The sequence below is a fragment of the Sciurus vulgaris genome, assembly GCF_902686455.1.
Source record: "Sciurus vulgaris genome assembly, chromosome: 15".
Classification (NCBI taxonomy): Eukaryota; Metazoa; Chordata; class Mammalia; order Rodentia; family Sciuridae; genus Sciurus; species Sciurus vulgaris.
This window is the reverse complement of record NC_136476.1, coordinates 62,591,778-62,611,696: the sequence shown is the minus strand read 5'-3', so window position 1 is coordinate 62,611,696 and position 19,919 is coordinate 62,591,778. Positions and strand designations below refer to the sequence as shown.

Below are 19,919 nucleotides of genomic sequence, written 5' to 3'. Positions count from 1 at the left end.
TTCTACAGATTTTGTTTTCTGACTTCTTATGTAGACAACCATATTTTCAGGCAGTAATGACAATTTTGTTTCTCTCTTTCCAGTCTTCACACTTTCTATCACTCCTTTTCTCCTTTCTGCCCTTCCTTATTTTCTTCCTTCTGTCCTTCCTATCATTCTACTTTTCATTTTTCTTTCCATTTTTCCCTCTTTCACTTACTCTCCTCATTCTATTTTCCCCTCTTCCCTCTCATTCTCTATCGTGCTGTGTAGGACCTCTGCAGTGTTGAATATAGGACATAAAAACAGGCAACCTCATCTTGTTTGGAACTTGAAAAAAAATTTGTTAATTGTAAATTTTTGATAAATACCTCTTAGGAGGTTAAGGAAATCTTCTGTTTCTAATTTGCTAAGTCATTTACCTTTTACAACTATGAATGAATAGGGAGTGTTATCAAAATGTTTTCTGCATTTACTGAAATTATCATTTGTTTTTAATTCTTCAATTAATAGTATGGTGAATTCCACTATATTATATTTAATGTTAAGACTTCCTTGCAACCTTAGGAGAAACCCTATTTTATTATTAAGTATTGTTGTTTTGTACATTTATAGATTCTGTTAGCATTTTATTTAATGTTTTTCTATGTATGTTTATGAGAGATTGGCTCATAAGTTTTCCTGTCTTATTTTATACCTGGTCAGTTTTTGTTTCAGGTTTATATCAGACTTATAAAGAAGTTAGGACAGCTTCCCATAACCTGATTTGAAGTATTTTGTGAACTAATTTGTATATCATAGGGGTTATATTAGAATCATTGGGCCTGATAAATGAAAAAAAAAATCATTTTTTTTTTAAACTGAGGTAAAAGTACACATAACCTAAAATTCACCATTTAACCACTTGTAAGCGTGTAGTCCACTACTATTAAATGCAATCATAATGTGATGCAACCATCACCAACATTCATCTCTATAACTCTTTTCGTCTTTTAAAACTGAAACTTTGTATTCATTAAATAGTAACCCCCTTCTTCTATTTCTCTGCTCTGCAAATCACCTTTCTACTTTCTCTCACTGGTTTTTTACTACTCAAATAGCTACTTCATGTTAGTAAAAACATACAGTATTTGACTTTTTGTGACTGGCTTGTTTCACTTAGCATAATGTCTTCAAGTTTCATTTATGGAGCCTTTGTCAAAATTTCCTTCCTTTTTAAGCTGAATAATATTACATTGTAGGTATATACCACATTTTGCTATCCATTTATCCATTGATAGGAAACTTGGGTTACTGCCATGTTTTAGCTATTGTAATAATACTCTTATGAACATGGATATACACATATCTCTTGGAGACCTTCCTTCTTTTTTTGGTGTGTACTCAGATGTGGAATTGCTCCTTTGCATGGTAATTCCATTTTTAATTTTTTAAGGAACTGTTACATTGTTTCCATAGTGGTTGGACTATTTTACGTTCCTACTCATGGAGTACATGGTTTCCAATATCTTCATATCCTCTCTGACACTTGTAATTTTCGTTATTTTGATAGTAGTCATCTTAATGGGTGTGAAGTAGAATCTCATTGTAGTTTTGATTTGCGTTTCTTTTTTTTTTTATTGTAAACAAATGGGATACATGCTGTTTCTCTGTTTGTACATGGCGTAAAGGCATACCATTTGTGTAATCATAAATTTACATAATGTTGTTTGATTCATTCTGTTATTTTTTCCCTTCCCCCCACCCCTCCCACCCCTCTTTACCCTCTATACAGTACTTCCTTCCTCCATACTTGCCCCCCTCCCTAACCCTAACTCTAACCCTAACACTAACCCTTCCCTCCCCCCCATTATGTGTCATCCTCCACTTATTAGCGATATCATTCGTCCTTTGACTTTTTGAGATTGGCTTATCTCACTGAGCATGATATTCTCCAATTTCATCCATTTGCCTGCAAATGCCATCATTTTATCATTCTTTATGGCTGAGTAATATTCCATTGTATATATACCACAGTTTCTTTATCCACTCATCAATTGAAGGACATCTAGGTTGGTTCCACAGTCTGGCTATTGTGAATTGAGCAGCTATGAACATTGATGTGGCTGTATCTCTGTAGTATGCTGATTTTAAGTCCTTTGGGTATAGGCCAAGGAGTGGGATAGCTGGGTCAAATGGAGGGTCCATTCCAAGTTTTCTAAGGAATCTCCACACTGCTTTCCAGAGTGGCTGCACTAATTTGCAGCCCCACCAGCAATGTATGAGTGTACCTTTCTCCCCACATCCTCGCCAACACCTGTTGTTGCTCGTATTCTTGATAATCGCCATTCTAATTGGGGTGAGATGGAATCTTAGGGTGGTTTTGATTTGCATTTCTCTTATTACTAGAGATGTTGAACATTTTTCCATATGATTGTTGATTGCTTGTACATCTTCTTCTGTGAAGTGTCTATTCATTTCCTTAGCCCATTTGTCGACTGGATTATTTGAATTCTTGGAGTAGAGTTTTTTGAGTTCTTTATAGATTCTGGAGATTAGTGCTCTATCTGAAGTATGATTGGCAAAGATATTCTCCCACTCTGTAGGCTCTTTCTTCGCATTGCTGATAATTTCCTTTGCTGAGAGAAAGCTTTTTAGTTTGAATCTATCCCAGTGGTTGATTCTAGCTTTCATTCCTTGTGCTATGGGAGTCCTGTTAAGGAAGTCTGATCCTAGACCAACAAGGTGAAGATTTGGACCTACTTTTTCTTCTATAATCTGCAGGGTCTCTGGTCTGATTCCGAGGTCCTCAATCCATTTTGAGTTTAGTTTCGTGCATGGTGAGAGATATGGGTTTAGTTTCATTCTGTTGCATATGGATTTCCAGTTTTCCCAGCACCATTTGTTGAAGAGGCTATCTTTTCTCCATTGCATATTTTTGGCCCCTTTGTCTAGTATGAGAAAATTGTATTTATTTGGGTTTGTGTCCGTGTCCTCTATCCTGTACCATTGATCTACCTTTCTATTTTGGTACCAATACCATGCCGTTTTTGTTACTATTGCTTTGTAGTAGAGTTGAAGATCTGGTATTGCAATACCCCCTATTTCACTCTTCCTGCTAAGGATTGCTTTAGCTATTCTGGGTTTCTTATTCTTCCAGATGAATTTCATAATTGCTTGCTCTATTTCTGTAAGGTACGTCATTGGGATTTTAATTGGAATTGCATTGAATTTGTATAGCACTTTAGGTAGTATGGCCATTTTGACAATATTAATTCTTCCTATCCAAGAACATGGAAGATCTTTCCATCTTCTAAGGTGTTCTTTAATTTCTTTCTTTAGTGTTGTATAGTTTTCATTGTAGAGGTCTTTCACCTCTTTTGTGAGATTGATTCCCAAGTATTTTATTTTTTTCGAGGCTACTGTGAATGGGGTAGTTTTCCTAATTTCTCTTTCTGAAGATTCATCACTTATGTATAAAAATGCGTTGGATTTATGGGCATTGATCTTGTAACCTGCTACTTTACTGAATTCACTTATGAGTTCTAAGAGTTTTCTGGTGGAATTTCCAGGTTCCTCTAAATATATAATCATGTCATCAGCGAACAGGGATAGTTTGAGTTCTTCTTTTCCAATTCGTATCCCTTTAATTTCTTTGGTTTGTCTAATTGCTCTGGCCAGAGTCTCAAGAACGATGTTGAATAGAAGTGGTGAAAGAGGGCATCCCTGCCTTGTTCCAGTTTTTAGGGGGAATGCTTTCAGTTTTTCACCATTTAGAATGATATTAGCCATGGGCTTAGCATAAAAGGCCTTTACAATGTTAAGGAATATTCCCACTATCCCTAGTTTTTCTAGTGTTTTGAGCATGAAGGGGTGCTGTATTTTATCAAATGCTTTTTCTGCATCTATTGAAATAATCATGTGATTCTTGACTTTAAGTCTATTAATATGGTGAATTACGTTTATTGATTTCCTGATGTTGAACCACCTTGCATCCCTGGGATGAAACCAACTTGATCACCGTGCACTATCTTTTTAATATGTTTTTGTATGCGATTTGCTAAAATTTTGTTGAGAATTTTTGCGTCGATGTTCATTAAGGATATTGGTCTGAAATTTTCTTTCCTTGATGAGTCTCTGTCTGGTTTCAGTATCAGTGTGATATTGGCTTCATAGAATGAGTTTGGGAGGGTTCCCTCCTCTTCTATTTTATGGAATACTTTGAGAAGTATTGGAATGAGCTCTTCTTTAAAGGTTTTGTAGAATTCAGCTGAGAACCCATCTGGTCCTGGACTTTTCTTTGTTGGTAGGCTTTTGATGACTTCTTCTATTTCAGTACTTGAAATTGGTCTATTTAAGTTGTGTATGTCCTCCTCGTTCAGTTTAGGCAATTCATATGTCTCTAGAAACCTGTTGATGTCTTTGAAATTTTCTATTTTGTTGGAGTATAGATTTTCAAAATAGCTTCTAATTATGTTTTGTATTTCACTCGTGTCTGTTGTGATATTTCCTTGTTCATTCCGAATTTTAGTGATTTGGGTTTTCTCTCGTCTTCTCTGTTAGTGTGGCTAAAGGTTTATCAATTTTGTTTATTTTTTCGAAGAACCAACTATTTATTTTGTCAATTTTTTGTATTGTTTCTTTTGTTTCAATTTCATTGATTTCAGCTCTGAGTTTAACTATTTCCTGTCTTCTACTACTTTTGGTGCTGTTCTGTTCTTCTTTTTCTAGGGCTTTGAGCTGTAGTGTTAGGTCGTTTATTTGTTGAGTTTTACTTCTTTTATTAAATGCACTCCATGAAATAAATTTCCCTCTAAGTACTGCTTTCATAGTGTCCCAGAGATTTTGATATGATGTTTCTTTGTTCTCATTTACCTCTAAGAATTTTTAAATTTCCTTCCTAATATCTTCTGTTATCCATTCATCATATAATAGCATATTGTTTAATCTCCAGATGTTGGAATAGTTTCTGTGTTTTACTCTTTCATTTATTTCTAACTTCAATCCATTATGATCTGATAGAATACATGCTAGTGTCTCTATCTTCTTGTATTTGCTAACATTAGCTTTGTGGCCTAATATATGGTCTATTTTAGAGAAGGATCCATGTGCTGCTGAGAAGAAAGTGTATTCGCTCTTGGTTGGATGGTATATTCTATAAATGTCTGTTAACTCTAAATTATTGATTGTGTTATTGACATCTATGGTTTCTTTGTTCAATTTTTGTCTGGAAGATCTGTCCAGTGGTGAGAGAGGCGTGTTAAAATCACCTAGTATTATTGTGTTATGGTCTATTTGGTTTCTGAAATTGAGAAGTATTTGTTTGACATACATGGATGAGCCAATGTTTGGGGCATAGATGTTTATGATTGTTATATTTTGCTGATTTATGCTTCCCTTAAGCAGTATGAAATGACCTTCTTTATCCCTTCTGACTAACTTTGGCTTGAAGTCCACATTATCAGAAATGAGGATGGATAACTCCAGCTTTTTTGCTGAGTCCATGTGCATGGTATGTTTTTCCCCATCCTTTCACCTTTAGTCTATGGGTATCTTTTTCTATGAGGTGAGTCTCTTGCAGGCAACATATTGTTGGATCTTTCTTTTTAATCCAATCTGCCAGTCTATGTCTTTTGATTGATGAATTCAGGCCATTAACATTCAGGGTTATTATAGAGATATGATTTGGTTTCCCGGTCATTTGGTTCATTTTTAAAATTTTATTTATTTATTTGTTTGACACAACTTGTTTCCTCCTTTATTTGACAATTGCTTTAGGATAATTCCTCCCTTTGCTGATTTGCTTCTTTGTTTTTCATCTCTTCCTCATGGAATATTTTGTTGAGAATGTTCTGTAATGCTGGCTTTCTTTTTGTAAATTCTTTTAGCTTTTGTTTATCATGGAAGGATTATATTTCATCGTCAAATTTGAAGGTAAGTTTTGCTGGGTATAAGATTCTTGGTTGGCATCCATTTTCTTTCAGGGCTTGAAAATGTTGTTCCAGGCCCTTCTAGCTTTTAGGGTCTGGATTGAAAAATCTGCTGATATCCGTATTGGTTTCCCCCTGAATGTAATTTGGTTCTTTTCTCTCACAGCCTTTAAAATTCTGTCTTTATTTTGTATGTTAGGTATTTTCATTATAATGTGCCTTGGTGTGGGTCTGTTGTAATTTTGTGTATTTGGAGTCCTATAAGCCTCTTGAACTTGATTTTCCATTTCATTCTTCAGATTTGGGAAATTTTCTGATATTATTTCATTGAATAAATTGTTCATTCCTTTGGCTTGTTTCTCTAGGCCTTCCTCAATCCCAATAATTCTTAAATTTGGTCTTTTCATGACATCCCATAGTTCTTGTAGATTCTGTTCATGATTTCTTACCATCTTCTCTGTTTGTTGAACTTTGTTTTCAAGGTTAAATATTTTGTCTTCAATGTCTGAGGTTCTGTCTTCCAGGTGTTCTATCCTATTGGATATGCTTTCTATGGAGTTCTTAATTTGGTTTATTGTTTCCTTCATGTCAAGGATTTCTGTTTGGTGTTTTTTCAATATCTCTAACTCTTTATTGAAATGATCTTTTGCTTCCTGTATTTGCTCTTTTAATTGTCGATTGGTGCGATCATTCAATGCTTGCATTTGCTCTTTCATCTCATCATTCAGTGCATGCATTTGCTCTTTCATCTCATCGTTTGCTTCTCTGATCATTTTAATTATGTACATTCTGAACTCCTTTTCTGTCATTTCTTCTGCCATGCTGTCATTGGGTTTTATTGATGTAACATCTAGATTTGTTTGGGGCATTTTCTTTCCTTGTTTTCTCATATTGTTCAGGTATCAGTGGACCGCTGAGATATTGCAGATTTCCTCTATTGACTTACAATGTCCCTGAAGATTTCTATATATATCCCCCTTAGCCTTCAGTAGGCTGAAGTCTTGGAGGAAGTTGATAATGCGGTGCTCCACAAGGAAGCTGCCTCTCTAGGAGTGGTGGCCTTTCAGGTGGGGTATAATCCCTGCTAGTGGGCAGAGGTGCCTCCACTTGTTGACCAATGGTCATCCAAAGGGGACCTAGGCTGCGGGCTGAGGCAAGGCCTGTTTGGGCCTGAGTCTCTGGTTTTACTGTCCTTGTGGGGAAATCTCACCCGGCAGGGAAGACTCACCCGGTGTGGAGGTCTCGCTGGTCAGTTCCCTCCTAGAGGTTCCCCTCAATTTACAGCTACCGCCTGGGCTGGGCTGCCTTCCTCTGCAAAGTTCCCAGGGGCCCAGCCCTACCTACTGGGCCTGGGAGCCTCACCCTTCGCAGATGAATCTCCTTAGGCTGCCCCTCCTCAGAGAATCTGCCCGCAGGCCTGGAACCTTCGCTCCGCCCTAAGCCTGTCTCTGTGCGGCTCTTCCACCAAGAAGCCTCCTAGATCCTGGGACCCTGCTCTGCACTTAATCGCCTGGCTATGCGGCCCCTCCTCTGAGCAGCCACCTGGGGCCCCGTACAATCGCTCTGAGTCCCAGAGACCCGCCACACACCTCTTCCTCCAGACAGCCGCCCAGTATTCCGGTGTGGTCACTAGGAGTCCAAGAAACTCACTGCGTGCCTCCACCTCCCACCAACCAACTGTAGCCCTGGGCAATCAATCACTCCGAGTCGAAGTGACCCTCCCCGTTCCTCCTCCTTCTCCAGATAACCCCCCGGGTGTTCAGGAGCGGTCGCTCTGAGTGGCTCTGAATCCACGTGACCCGCTGCACAGGTCCTCTGGGCAACTGCCTGGAGCTCTGGTGCAGCCACTCAAGACCAAGCGACCCACCACGCTTCTCCTCCAGGCAGCCCCCCTGTGTTCAGGAGCTGTCACTTTAAGTTCAAACAACTCACCACTCGCCTTCTCCTCTGAGCAGGGGCCTGGAGCGCTAGCAGTCACTGCGAGTCCAAACAACCCGCCGCGCTCCTCCTCCTCCTCCTCCTACTCCTCCGGGCAGGCCCCGGTGTTCAGAAGTGGTCTGAGTCCAAACAGCTCGCCACGCAGCCCCTCCTCTGGCAACCGCCTGTAGCTCTGGTGTAGTCACTCTGAATCCAAGCGGCCGCGCTCCTCTTCCTCCTCCTCGTCCTCAGGGCAGGCCCCGGTGTTCAGAAGCAGTTGTTCTGAGTCCAAACAGCTCGCCGCGGAGCTTCTCCTCTGGCAACCGCCTGTAGCTCTGGTGCAGTCACTCCGAATCCAAGCGGCCACGCTCCTCCTCCTCCTCCTCAGGGCAGGCCCCGGTGTTCTGAGTCCACACAGCTCTCCTCGCCACTCCTCCCCTGGGCAGCCGCCGGAGCCCCAGTGGTGGCTCCGAGTCCCAGCGCTGTGCCGAGCGGCCTCCTTTACGACGCTCCCAGTTGTCCGAGTTCACTGCTCCAGCGGGGGGAGGGGTGTCTCGCCGGCAGCTCTACTTCACAAAGTTTCCTGTGTTCCAGGACCACCGTCCCATCTGGGACACCTTCCCAACGGGTGAGAGTCACCCGGCTGCTTTGAGTTGGTCCCAAGTGTCTCAATTTCTCTTTTGAATCCTGAGTTCTGGAGCAACATGAAATGCAGCCACCCTCTAGGCCGCCATCTTGAAACCTGATTTGCGTTTCTTTAATGATCAGTAGTATTGAGCATTTTCTCTTTATGCTGCCTTTGGTCATTCACATGTCCTCTTTGGAAAATATGCCTATTCAACTTCTTTGCCCAGTTTTTGTTTTTCTAATTTTGTTTTGTCTTACTAAATTTTTAAACTGCTTACTGGTCATCTACCTGTCATTGGATTTCTTTATTTCCTCTTTTTTCTAAATCTTGAGGCTGGATTCTTAGTGTATTAATTTTCCATCTTTCTTGTTTTCCAGTGTATGTATTTGACCATATAATTCCTTTATCACAAAAATTTTGAAAATAATTTTATTATAATTAACTTTATATTTTTAAATTTCCATTATGATCTTTTTAACCTATGAATTATTTATAAGTATGTTTTAAATTCCCACTTTTTTGTTTCATCACTTTTATTGGTCATAGAATTCAATATGTAAATCTTTCAAAATAATGAACTATTACCAGAAGAGTTTATAAGTCAGCTCTGATTGTGCAAATACTTGACACAGGAGACCATTTTTACAAATATCCATGTTTTCTTATAACAATACTTTACTAAAGAAAATAAATCTCCATACATCTTATAGCAAATTTTATGCGTTTTCATTTTCTCATTCTATCATCATTTTGGATTTTCAATTATAACCTATCACATCCCACAAACCAAATATCAATCTGCAGTTTCTTCTTGCTTTCAAATACTACTGAGAATTCACACAAATTTCCACATTTAAAAGTCACTTTTTTGGGGGGGGGGTTGATATGAATTTATAGTGTGTGTTACATTGTGACCATGGATTGTGGTTTGATATTTGGTATTCACTGAAACTTGCTTCCTTTCCTAATGTATCCTCAGGTTTATAAACATTTTATTGCATTTTAAAACAATTTCTACTATGCGAGCACATTCTCTCTCTCTCTCTCTCTCTCTCTCTCTCTCTCTCTCTCTTCCACACACACACACGATTGCCTTAACTTTTAAAGATGGGTATACAAGGACCTTAAAATGTTTACATCTAACCTACCTTATCATCTTCCATGTTGTGTCTGTTCCTTTTTACTTTGTTTTTAAGTGCCTCATTCATTCTTTCTTTCTCTTACATAGTGACAGTTTAGGTATACCTATATATTTAGCAATTTCTTTGTTTACTGTTTTTCATTTTAATTTCATTTCTTTAACTTAGGGAACATTTAGGGAACATTTGTTTTTCTAGGGGTCACTAAACCCTCAAACCTTCTCCCACCTATTCGGATCTATAAAGACACTGGGCAGCCAGCACCATGTGTGATTTTCTCTGACTCTCCATCCTGACCTTTACCTGGAGGACTGAGAATTTCACCCGACAGCCAAAATCCAATAAAGCTTTGCTTCGGCCACTTTTGTCTGATTCCTGTTTGGCCCTTGCCCTCGAGCTTACAGTAAAAATCTCTATTTTTTTTTTTTTTTTTTTTTTGCTAAAAATGTATTTTGCTTTCCCTCCTGAAGTTTAATTTGACATGGAATTCCTGGTTTTCAGTTATTTTATTTTGATAATTTGAGGATATTATTCCATTGACTTTAGTCTTTGGACTCATTGCTGGCATTTTTATTATTTTGAAGCATCTGAGAAAATAAATGCTGTTTTATATATATATAAGATCATTCATTATTAAGAGCAGACAGCTTCAGTTTTAAAAAGCTGGAATAAGTATTCTATGTGGGTAGCATCAGGACATTCATAGACCAATTTCCACATTTCCTTTTAGGCATTTATTTTTACCATTCCATTTTGCTTATTTATAAACATGCTTACACACTTATATTTACTTTTTAAAAGTGAATTACTTTGGTATAAGCATTATGTAAAAATTGTAACATATTGTAAAAATGATGAATTGAAACCACATTTCATAAGTTTTAGATGAGCCTGCAAAATCTTACTACAAAACCTAGACGGTATTGTACATACAAAAAGCCCAGAAAGGTATCTTTTGCAGACAGACCCTTATTCTAGGTGTTATCATTTTAATCTTTATGTTGTAAAGATAAAAAGCAAATTCTGTATTCCATAACTTGGTATCTTAAAGAAGAGATTTAAGACAAATACTAATGTCATAATATACATATAGAAACATTATGTAGTTTTGTACACACTATATATTTCTACATAATCATTCTAATGATTTTATTATTACAGTGAGACAACTAGTTTAAAAACATGGCAGAGTTTCCTAGCTTAGTTCAAAGATGAAAAATATAGACCACTCTCTTAAAATCTATTTTGCTTTATGACTCTTATATAATTATTTTGGTATTTGCCATGGGGTTGTTTGTTTTTTTGTTTCTGAATACCAATCCACTGTATGAAAAAGTTAAAGACATTAAGATACCAAAATCTTTGTACATTCATTTCTCACAAAGACATTATTCTTTCTGAACCAAGATCATTCTAATATATAGTCTTTGCCATCCAATTGTCTTGATTGATGTCTTAAGGAATTTCTTTCATTTATTATTCAGTCTCTGACTTTTTTGCTATCTTTCAACACTTGAAAATTTTAACTTTAATCAGGAGCATAAAATTTATACTCAATAGGACTTTCCTCACTAATACCATTAGTATTTATTATATTGAGTAGTCTTATCTCCCATGTTAAATAATGATATAGAATACAGTCTACATGTTAACACCTGTGTTCTGTAATTGCCTGAATTATTATTATAAGTACTGTCCATTTATGTTAGCCTTACCCAATAGTATCTCACATTTATCATAATTTTTGTCACACATCTGATGTGAGAACATGAGTAGCATAGGAAAGAAATGGTTCAGTTAATTTATAGATTAATTGTTTGAATTAAACCTCAACTTATTTTTTTATTGAGGTTCCAGTTCAGAAAAGGCTGTGGGAAATGTGGTTGTTTTAAGAGTAGCAGTGTTACAAGATGTATAGGCAACTATCTTATGGAAATATAAATGGCATCACCAAAAACTTCTTGACTTTAATTGTATGGAAAAGGTGGACTTAAAGAATAAATGATGTAGGAAGAGCCAACTTTCTTTTGCTAATGTCTATATAGTCTGATATGCCTGAGGAATCACTAGTTCTGTCAGAAATAGCCAAAAACACATGAATGACCATCATCAATAATACAGCATATCAAAGAAATCTGTTGTTTTCTTTTTCCCTTATTATCTTAGAATACTAGAGTATCTTATGATTCTAGTAAATCTTCTGATCCATTTCTTTTCTTTACTTTCCTTTTCCCCTTGTGCTAATTCCCCTAGGATAGCAACTGAAACCCTGACAAGAGTTTGGTATAGGAAATTAAGTTTCACAGGGACCATTTAAATTTATTTTTAATTTCTTTCTTGTAAAAGTGGTAAATAACCCATTAAAAAGTTTTCCCTTTTAAAATAGTAGAACTTTTTCTTAAACTAAGTTTCAGGGAATTTATAATGATATCATTTAGGATCCAAATTCTATCCTTGTTTCATTCATGGATACAAAATGCATTCAAGAACTGTATTCCTGACAGATTTTGCTAGTTTTTTGTATACATATTATGAAAATTTGAAACATAAAGAAAAACTGAAAAAAATTTGTTATACATCTCGTGCCCACCAACTAGATTCTACCATCAATATTTTACTAGATATGCTTATATCAGTCTATGTGTCTATTTATCTCTGTATCTCTCCATTAAGTTCAAGTCATTTTTTGGATGCATTTCTAAGCAAACAATAGGTATCATTACACTTTTCTCTAAATAGTTTAGCATGTGCATTATTAACAAGTTTAATATTCATTTAGTTTTTCTTTTAAACACATTAAATCAACAAATCTTAAGGTAACAAAGTTTTGACAAATGCATGCCTGTATCACTGAAACCCCTATCAAGGTATAGAATATTAATATAACCTCAGATAAGTTTCCTCACGCCCCAGCCCAGTTGATACCTGAAATAATCCCTCCCTAACAAAGACAGCCACTATTCTGATTTAAAAAATACCATCAATAGGGTTTATCTGTTCTGTGACTTAAGTATGTACTATTGTAAAAACAACACTCAGGCTGCTGTGCAAAGAATGAATTGTGGGAGAATGGAAGTCTGGAATGTGATTTAGGAAGCCTTTGTGTTAGCACAGGTGAGACCATGGTGTCTTGGAATAGTATGGTAGCAATGGAGGGTGATCACACTAAATTGTGCTGGTGGGTTGATGGGCATGCATGTGTGGTGCTGTACTTCCTGAGATGAGCAAGAATTGAGAAGTAGTTCGAGGATAGGAAAATCAAAGCTTCTGTTTTGAACTTGTTATATTAAAAATGCCTATTATGTAGATCTCAGGACTGGAGTCATTGTTCTTCATGTTATCTTTTGGTTATTGTCAAGTTATAAACTTGGTAAAGTAGTTCAGTGGTTATATCTATGTGTAATTGGATCAGGTAGACTATGCCAACCTATTAACAGTGAATCTTCTGATGCCCAGAATTAAAAAAAAAAAATTATATGTAAAATAGGGCATATTACTTTAACCAGAAGTTTTGCTCCAGTAGTTGTATGTATTACATATGTCACAGTCATACTTATCATATTTTATGAAAATGAAATCCTCTTAAAATGTGAATAAACTTCATACAAAAAGACTCTATACTATGAACAGTTAATGTATTCATCGAAACCCACTTCAAGACCATGTAAGTCATAGGTTTTTCCCCTAATAAAATTTCAATGAATAGCAGTTTTATTGCGAAGAGAATATAAATCTTAACATAATAAATATTCCAAAACCTAAATAGTTTATTATAGAAACCTAACTTAGAGAAAGAAGAGGTAAGAGTTGTGCTAGGATTTTACAGAAGGCTTTAAGTCAGAGGAGACATTTTTGAGAGGCAGTTTGAGTTTTTATAGGTAGATTACAGGGAGGGCAATTTTAGTGGAAGTGAATGGCAATTGTAGGGATTATTTGGGCAATGGCAAATATCCTTATTTACCTACAGCATAAGAAAGGTAGTCACATATTTATTTATTTATTTGGCACCCATTTACAATAAATGCCTACTTTTTTTCTGGATACCAAGGTCTCTTAAATAAAGATTACTTTCATGTTTTGCCTTCAGGAAATTTAGAGTCTATTAGAAGAGATAGGTGTATATGGACAGAGTTATGAGGAATGTGTATATTTCATTGCATGACATTAGAAAAGCATTGAATAATACATTCTGCATTTTTAAATTCGGTCCTCATTACTCCCTTCCCCTGAGCCAGGGACTAAATTCAACATTTTAGTTCGTGGGAAATGCAGACTCTAATGCAGTTTATAATCTGAGTAAACTGTAGTTCATAATCACTTCTTCTTGACTTCTAAGTTCCTCCTCCAACTATGCTACATTGAATAAATATAATACATATAACAAGAAATGTAATAGAAGCATGCTGTAAAACCTATGTTTGGATAAAAGAGAAAGAAATAATTTCTTCCTGGAGAAGTTGATAAAGTGGTTAAAAAGTTAACATCTGTGAAGTGTGGTGAAAAAAGTTAGTTTTCATTGGTAAGTAATATAGTAGGACAAAACTTCTTGAGAATTTTAACAGCTTTTTCCCCAGAATGCAGGACTCAATTGCTCAATTCCTTTAAAATCCATGATTCTCTAAATCCCTTGCCCTCAGAGGACAGATTAGTTTACATAAAAAAAGACTATCATGATCAAGGAAGTGTGTGATGGGAGAAGAAAGGGTGGAAACAGTATGAAGACTGGGTCTTAGGAAATGGTGGAAAGAGATGTTCCAGAGCAGCTGTGAGCTGAAATACAATGGAATTTCTAAAAATGCTATAGTATTGGAGCTTACAAGAAACTCAAATAAAAGATGTTAAAAGTGCTTTTGATTACTGGATTCCAACCATGGTTCTTCCTTTGTCAAGAATGGATCATGTGGATCCTAGTTTTAGAAGGGTTGTGATGATCATTCTAATTTCACTGTGTAAGACAGGCAATGGGTTGTGTACTTCTTTATTGGATCTTTTATTGAAAGTGCACAAATCTTAAGTGTACAGCTTGATATATTTTCAAACAAAACTCATCATTCAAGGTTCTTGTGGATTGGACTTCAATATTTAAAAATCATTAAGGCTCAATTTCCTGGTGAGTAAGCACTGTTCTTTTAAAAAATGGATAGACACTATCAACCTGGTAGCAGGAAAGGTGACAAAGAGGAAAATGGACTTAAGAGGGGCCATGCGAAGGGGCATAGCTACAGATAACAAAACAGTGATGTTTAATATTTCTCTTTTACTTGCTGTGTCACAGATCTTTTCAGCCTAAAGAAAGATGTTAAATATAGTGACCTTTAGAATATGGATATTTAGGAGACTTCTATCTAATCCTTGTGGAGAAAATGTACTGTTGAGAGTTTAAAAACACAGAGACATATTAGATCACCAGAAAAATGGTGGTAAAGTTTAGAATAATAGTCTGGGGCAAAAATGAAAACCAGAATCTAGGAAAATGTAAACACTCCTTAGAAATTATTGAGAGGTGACTAGAATTACCTGCATGAAGAACAGAAATTATATGATCATAATTCAGTTAATGAAAGAAGAAGGAGGACCCCTGAGTGCTGGAGACCTTAGGACTACTTAAATAATCTATCCCTGTAAGTTTTTTGTTTCAAAAATGTGAATGGAGAGTAGGCCAAGGAATACTATTTGATTGTTATTAAGAATCCAATTCAAGGCTAGTTTTTAAAAGAAAGATAATTTTTTGACTCATATAACCAAAAGAATATTTGTGAATTTGACTTTAGACACAGTTTAATCAAGGAGTTAAAATAACTGCATCAGACATCCTCTCCCCTCCTACTCACAACTCCTCTTTTACCTTTCAGTTAGTCTTTTTCCATGTATGGTTCCAGATGCATACTCTACCTGTTTAGCAACTCTAGCAGAAAGAGTTCCCCTTTCCTCATATTGGGACAGCATTCTTGGATTGAGTTCGATTAGCCTGACTTGACTCACTTGCCATGCTGAATGAATCATTGTGGCAAGAAGGATTTTGTTTTGACTAGGCCTGTGTTCAGTGCTTACCACTGTTTCCAAAAGATTGGATCAGCCCTGTCCAGAACCACACAAACTCAAAGGGAGGGACTGTTTACTCATCCAAAGAAAGATACTTTTACCAGAAGAGCGGGTGCTGGCCCTAAACACCAATACATGTTCAAATTAAAATAACTGTGAAAGGAGACTGAGAAGACAAAAGGAAGGAAGAGAAATGAAATAGGTGAAGGAGGGAGGAGGAGAAGGACAAAAAGGAGAAGAAAACAAGGGAGCAGAGAGAGTGAAAAATGAGGAAGAAAGAAAAATAGAGAAGGGAGAGCAGAGGGCAGAGAGGATAAGATTCATCACATGAATTCTAATTAGAGGAGCTGTGCACAGATAGAAACTGCAGACAAGACAATATTCAGAAAGTTTATATGAGCATTCCATGTTGAAATGAACGGGAGTCCCACCTTTGGCCTTATAAGCAGACTTCATCTGTGACTATAAAACACCTGAGCTGATCCGGTGTTGAGAGTATCACATGTCTCAAGGCCTTTCATATTTTCGTTAGATGGAAGTGTCTGTTCAAAGTTTTCTTCACAGCTTCTTTCACTTCCTTATTCCTCAGGCTATAGATGATGGGATTCAACATTGGGGTTATCACTCCATAAGACAGTCCAATAATTTCATCAGATACTTTGGTGTTCTTTGACTTGGGCTTCATGTACATAAAAAGGGCTGACCCATAGAATAAGATCACCACAGTCAGGTGGGCTGAACAGGTAGAAAAGGCTTTTTTTCTCCCCTCAGCAGAATTAATTCTTAGGATAGAAGAAAGAATGAAAATATAGGACACAAAAATTAACAGCAGAGGAATCACCAGTAAGATAGCGCTTGCCACTGTCATGATAAGCACATTCATTGATATATCTGAGCATACAAGTTTTAGGAGAGCCAGGATCTCACAAGTAAGATGATCAATAACATTGTTACCACAGAAAGGCAACACCATTATCAGGACTGTTTGCACTAAGGAGTTGGAATAGCCTATGGCCCAGGACCACACAGCCAAGTGCATGTATAACACCCTGTTCATGATGATGGGATACCTTAGTGGGTTGCAGATAGCTACAAACCTGTCATAGGCCATCACAGCCAGGAGGACGCATTCAGTGGAGCCCAAGCCAAGGGAGATAACCATCTGCAGAGCACAGCCAAGAAAGGAGATAGATTTTCTCTCTGACATAAATATAATAAGCATTGGGGGAATGGATGATGATGTGTAACAGATGTCTAAGAATGAGAGATTTCCAAGAAAGAAGTACATGGGAGTATGGAGGTGAGGATCCAGGATGCTGATGATAATGAGGAGACCATTTCCTAGGAGGATTATCTTGTACATGATGAGGCAGAGTACAAATAGAAAACTCTGGAGTTCTGGATACTGGGAAAGTCCCACCAGAAAGAATTCAGTCACTGCAGAATAATTCCCCATCTTCATGTGTCCATGTCATCTCCAGCGTTCATAAAAAGACACGATTCAGGGAAATCTGAATTTTTTTCCTTTATATTTGTCTTCCTTTAAGAGAGTATCTTCCATTATTTTTTTTTTTTAATTTTAGAGTAGTTCCTGGAATCAGTAACAGCAGAGATATTATGTTAATTTTACTAATGATTAAAGAGGCACTGAAAGACAAATACTACCTAGCATCAAACAGTAGCAGAGATTTGGAATTGTGCTGAGAAGTGCCAGGTATCTGATTATATATAATCTTAGGCCAAACTACATTCAAATCTGGATACATAAAAATCTCTTTATCAATGAATATTTTGAAATAAAACCATTCTAATAAAGCTCATTCTAATTTAAAGTACCATGTAGATTTAGTGCCATGCCACTTATTTTCAGTATGATCCATTTTAAGTTAATTATTTTGTTTCAACTAGCTAAGTTACTAGTCTCAGCTAGAAAAATGGGGGATGTTATTAATTCTTTGGTAGGTTTGGGTGAGGATTAAATTAGATAACATCTTTTAGGTGGCAGGAACAGTAGACAGTTTCAACATGTTATCTAAAACTATGTGAGAATACAACATAATAAAATATATAATAAAACAATATTAAATATGCATTTATATATTCATAACTGTTATAAACTACACTTTTTAAGTTACTTGATTGACTCAGAAGGAAAAAGTTGATTTTTTAAAAAATGAGAGTTGAAGTAGGGAAACATAATTGATGAACATGAATATTTTCTGATCTGTGGGACATGTAATCAATTAAGAGTCAGAATCATTGGAGTGTGATTTCTAGGAATTTGTAGGCACTAAGGAGCCTGGCCAGTCATTATGCACAGATTTTCTTTTCTTTTTTTTTTGGGGGGTGGGTACCAGAGATTGAATCCAGGGGCGTTTAACCACTGAATCACATTCCCTGGCCCCTTTTTTATTTTTTATTTTGGACAGGGCCTTGCTAATTGCTGAGACTGGCTTTGAACTTGTGACCTTCCTCCCTCAGCTTCCTGAGCTGCTGGGATTACAGGTGTGCCCCATCGCACCCATCTATACACAGATTTTCTAGGGTCTGTAATCTTCCATTTAAGTCACCATACATTACCTTTCCTCCTAACTTTTACATGTTTCCAATCAATCTACATTCTCCATTCTTTTTATCTCTACCACTAAACTTTTAGTTGCATATTTTGTTTTTCCAGGCGTATCTTTTCACAAATTATTATTACTATATCTATTATTTCATTTTTTTTACATTTGATGCTTTGGAATGCATCCCTGGATCTTCCAAATTACTTTTATTTTTGGCCATGAAGCTTCTGTAAGTGACTAAACTAGTATTGGCTAACTTTTATTGAACGCTTTGTTGTAAGCACATTACACTAATATAAACTCATTGAATGTATTAATTGATTTAAACTTTGGGGCAACTTTGTAATACAGATACCATTTTACACTCCCATTTTATGTGGAGCAAAGAAAGACACAAAAATCGAAGTATATTTTACAAGGCCACAGAGATAACAGATGATAAAACAAGAATTGAATATTTTAGTCATGGTTTAGAGTCAGCCCTCTTAACCACCAGACCACAGATTCCTATACTGATTTTAAGCAACAGAAAACTATTAGAAAAATGCGTTAAACTTATATAGGAACCATCACAATTTGCTTTATTTCTGACCTAAAGTGTTATGACAGAAAGTTCTGAAGGCTGGATCATAGCCTCCTTAATTTTCTACTTGTATCAAGGAATTTCACAATTATGAGGATTAGTATAATCAAGAGTAATGGCATGAGAACCCTTACCATTTTTTTTTGCCTCTACCAATCACACACTTGGAATCTTTAGCTTTTTACTTTCCTCTGAAAATCACTATATGCTTCAGGATTTGTCTCAGTTTGGGCCATTTTTTTCTGCTCTGAATTTTATATCCTTTTGAGTTATGCTTTACAAATTAATTTCACTTTTTTCTTTTTCCACAATTTTTATTTGTGCATTATAGTCATACATAATGATGAGATATGTTATTTGTATATGTACGCTATATAGCAATATAATTTGACCAAAGTTTTGACCTTTTTTACCTTTTCCCTCCCAACTCATATTTTCGTAAGTTCTGTCTACTTATAACTTTAACCTATATTATTAAAAACTTAATTGTGTTCCACTTTTTTCAAACTTATTCTCTTCTGATGCTTAAATATGAGTGTAAACGTATTATATAAAGGATTTCATGTTTTATTCTTTTATCCCATCACCGTTGTAGCTTGTGTTTTCTGGGTTGTGATGAAAATGAAAATATTTATTGTTGATCATATCTCACCTATAACTATACATTTCCTTTGAATTATTTGTATACCAAGAGCTTGAAGATTAAGATGAATGACTTACTGCTTGGCTGGTCACAGATGACAAGACTGTCTTCTTATAAGGGACAGGAGAAGATAGGAAAAAGAATTTCATCTTCATTTTTTTCCTTTATATTTGTCTTCCTTTAAGATAGTATCACTTGGACAGTTATTTTTTGGTAAGGCTAAAAAAAATGATAGTACCAATATTAGTATGTTGGAAAATATTCCCTTCTTCCTATGTCTTTCCTTTCCTCTCTGTGCACATTGGCCACATGGGTTTATTCCACAAAGGAAAGAGTTATATAGCTGTTTTAATATGTGGCAAGACATTTATGGAAAAAGAGAGAGAAGAATGGGGAAGAGAGGAAGAAGAAAAGAAGGAAAAATAGTCAATATTTAATGCTAAAGAAAGTGCACTAAGCATTTGTATTCTGGAGTGGGGTTCTTGGAAACAAAGGGATGAAGAAAAAGTGAT

The 19,919-nt window shown here is 36.2% G+C and overlaps 2 protein-coding genes across 5 annotated transcripts in view; one reads left to right on the top strand and one right to left on the bottom strand.

Annotated features, from left to right (window-relative positions):
- LOC306645703 (olfactory receptor 13C7-like) overlaps positions 1-19,919 on the top strand; it is a 57,767-nt gene that overhangs the window by 19,436 nt on the left and 18,412 nt on the right. The window lies entirely within an intron of this gene.
- On the bottom strand, positions 15,795-17,076 carry LOC306644658 (olfactory receptor 13D1-like; the record flags this gene model as incomplete). Its single annotated transcript, XM_079111792.1, has 1 exon — positions 15,795-17,076. One exon carries the CDS (start codon positions 17,074-17,076, stop codon positions 16,132-16,134), a length of 945 nt encoding a protein of 314 aa, XP_078967918.1. The 3' UTR covers positions 15,795-16,131.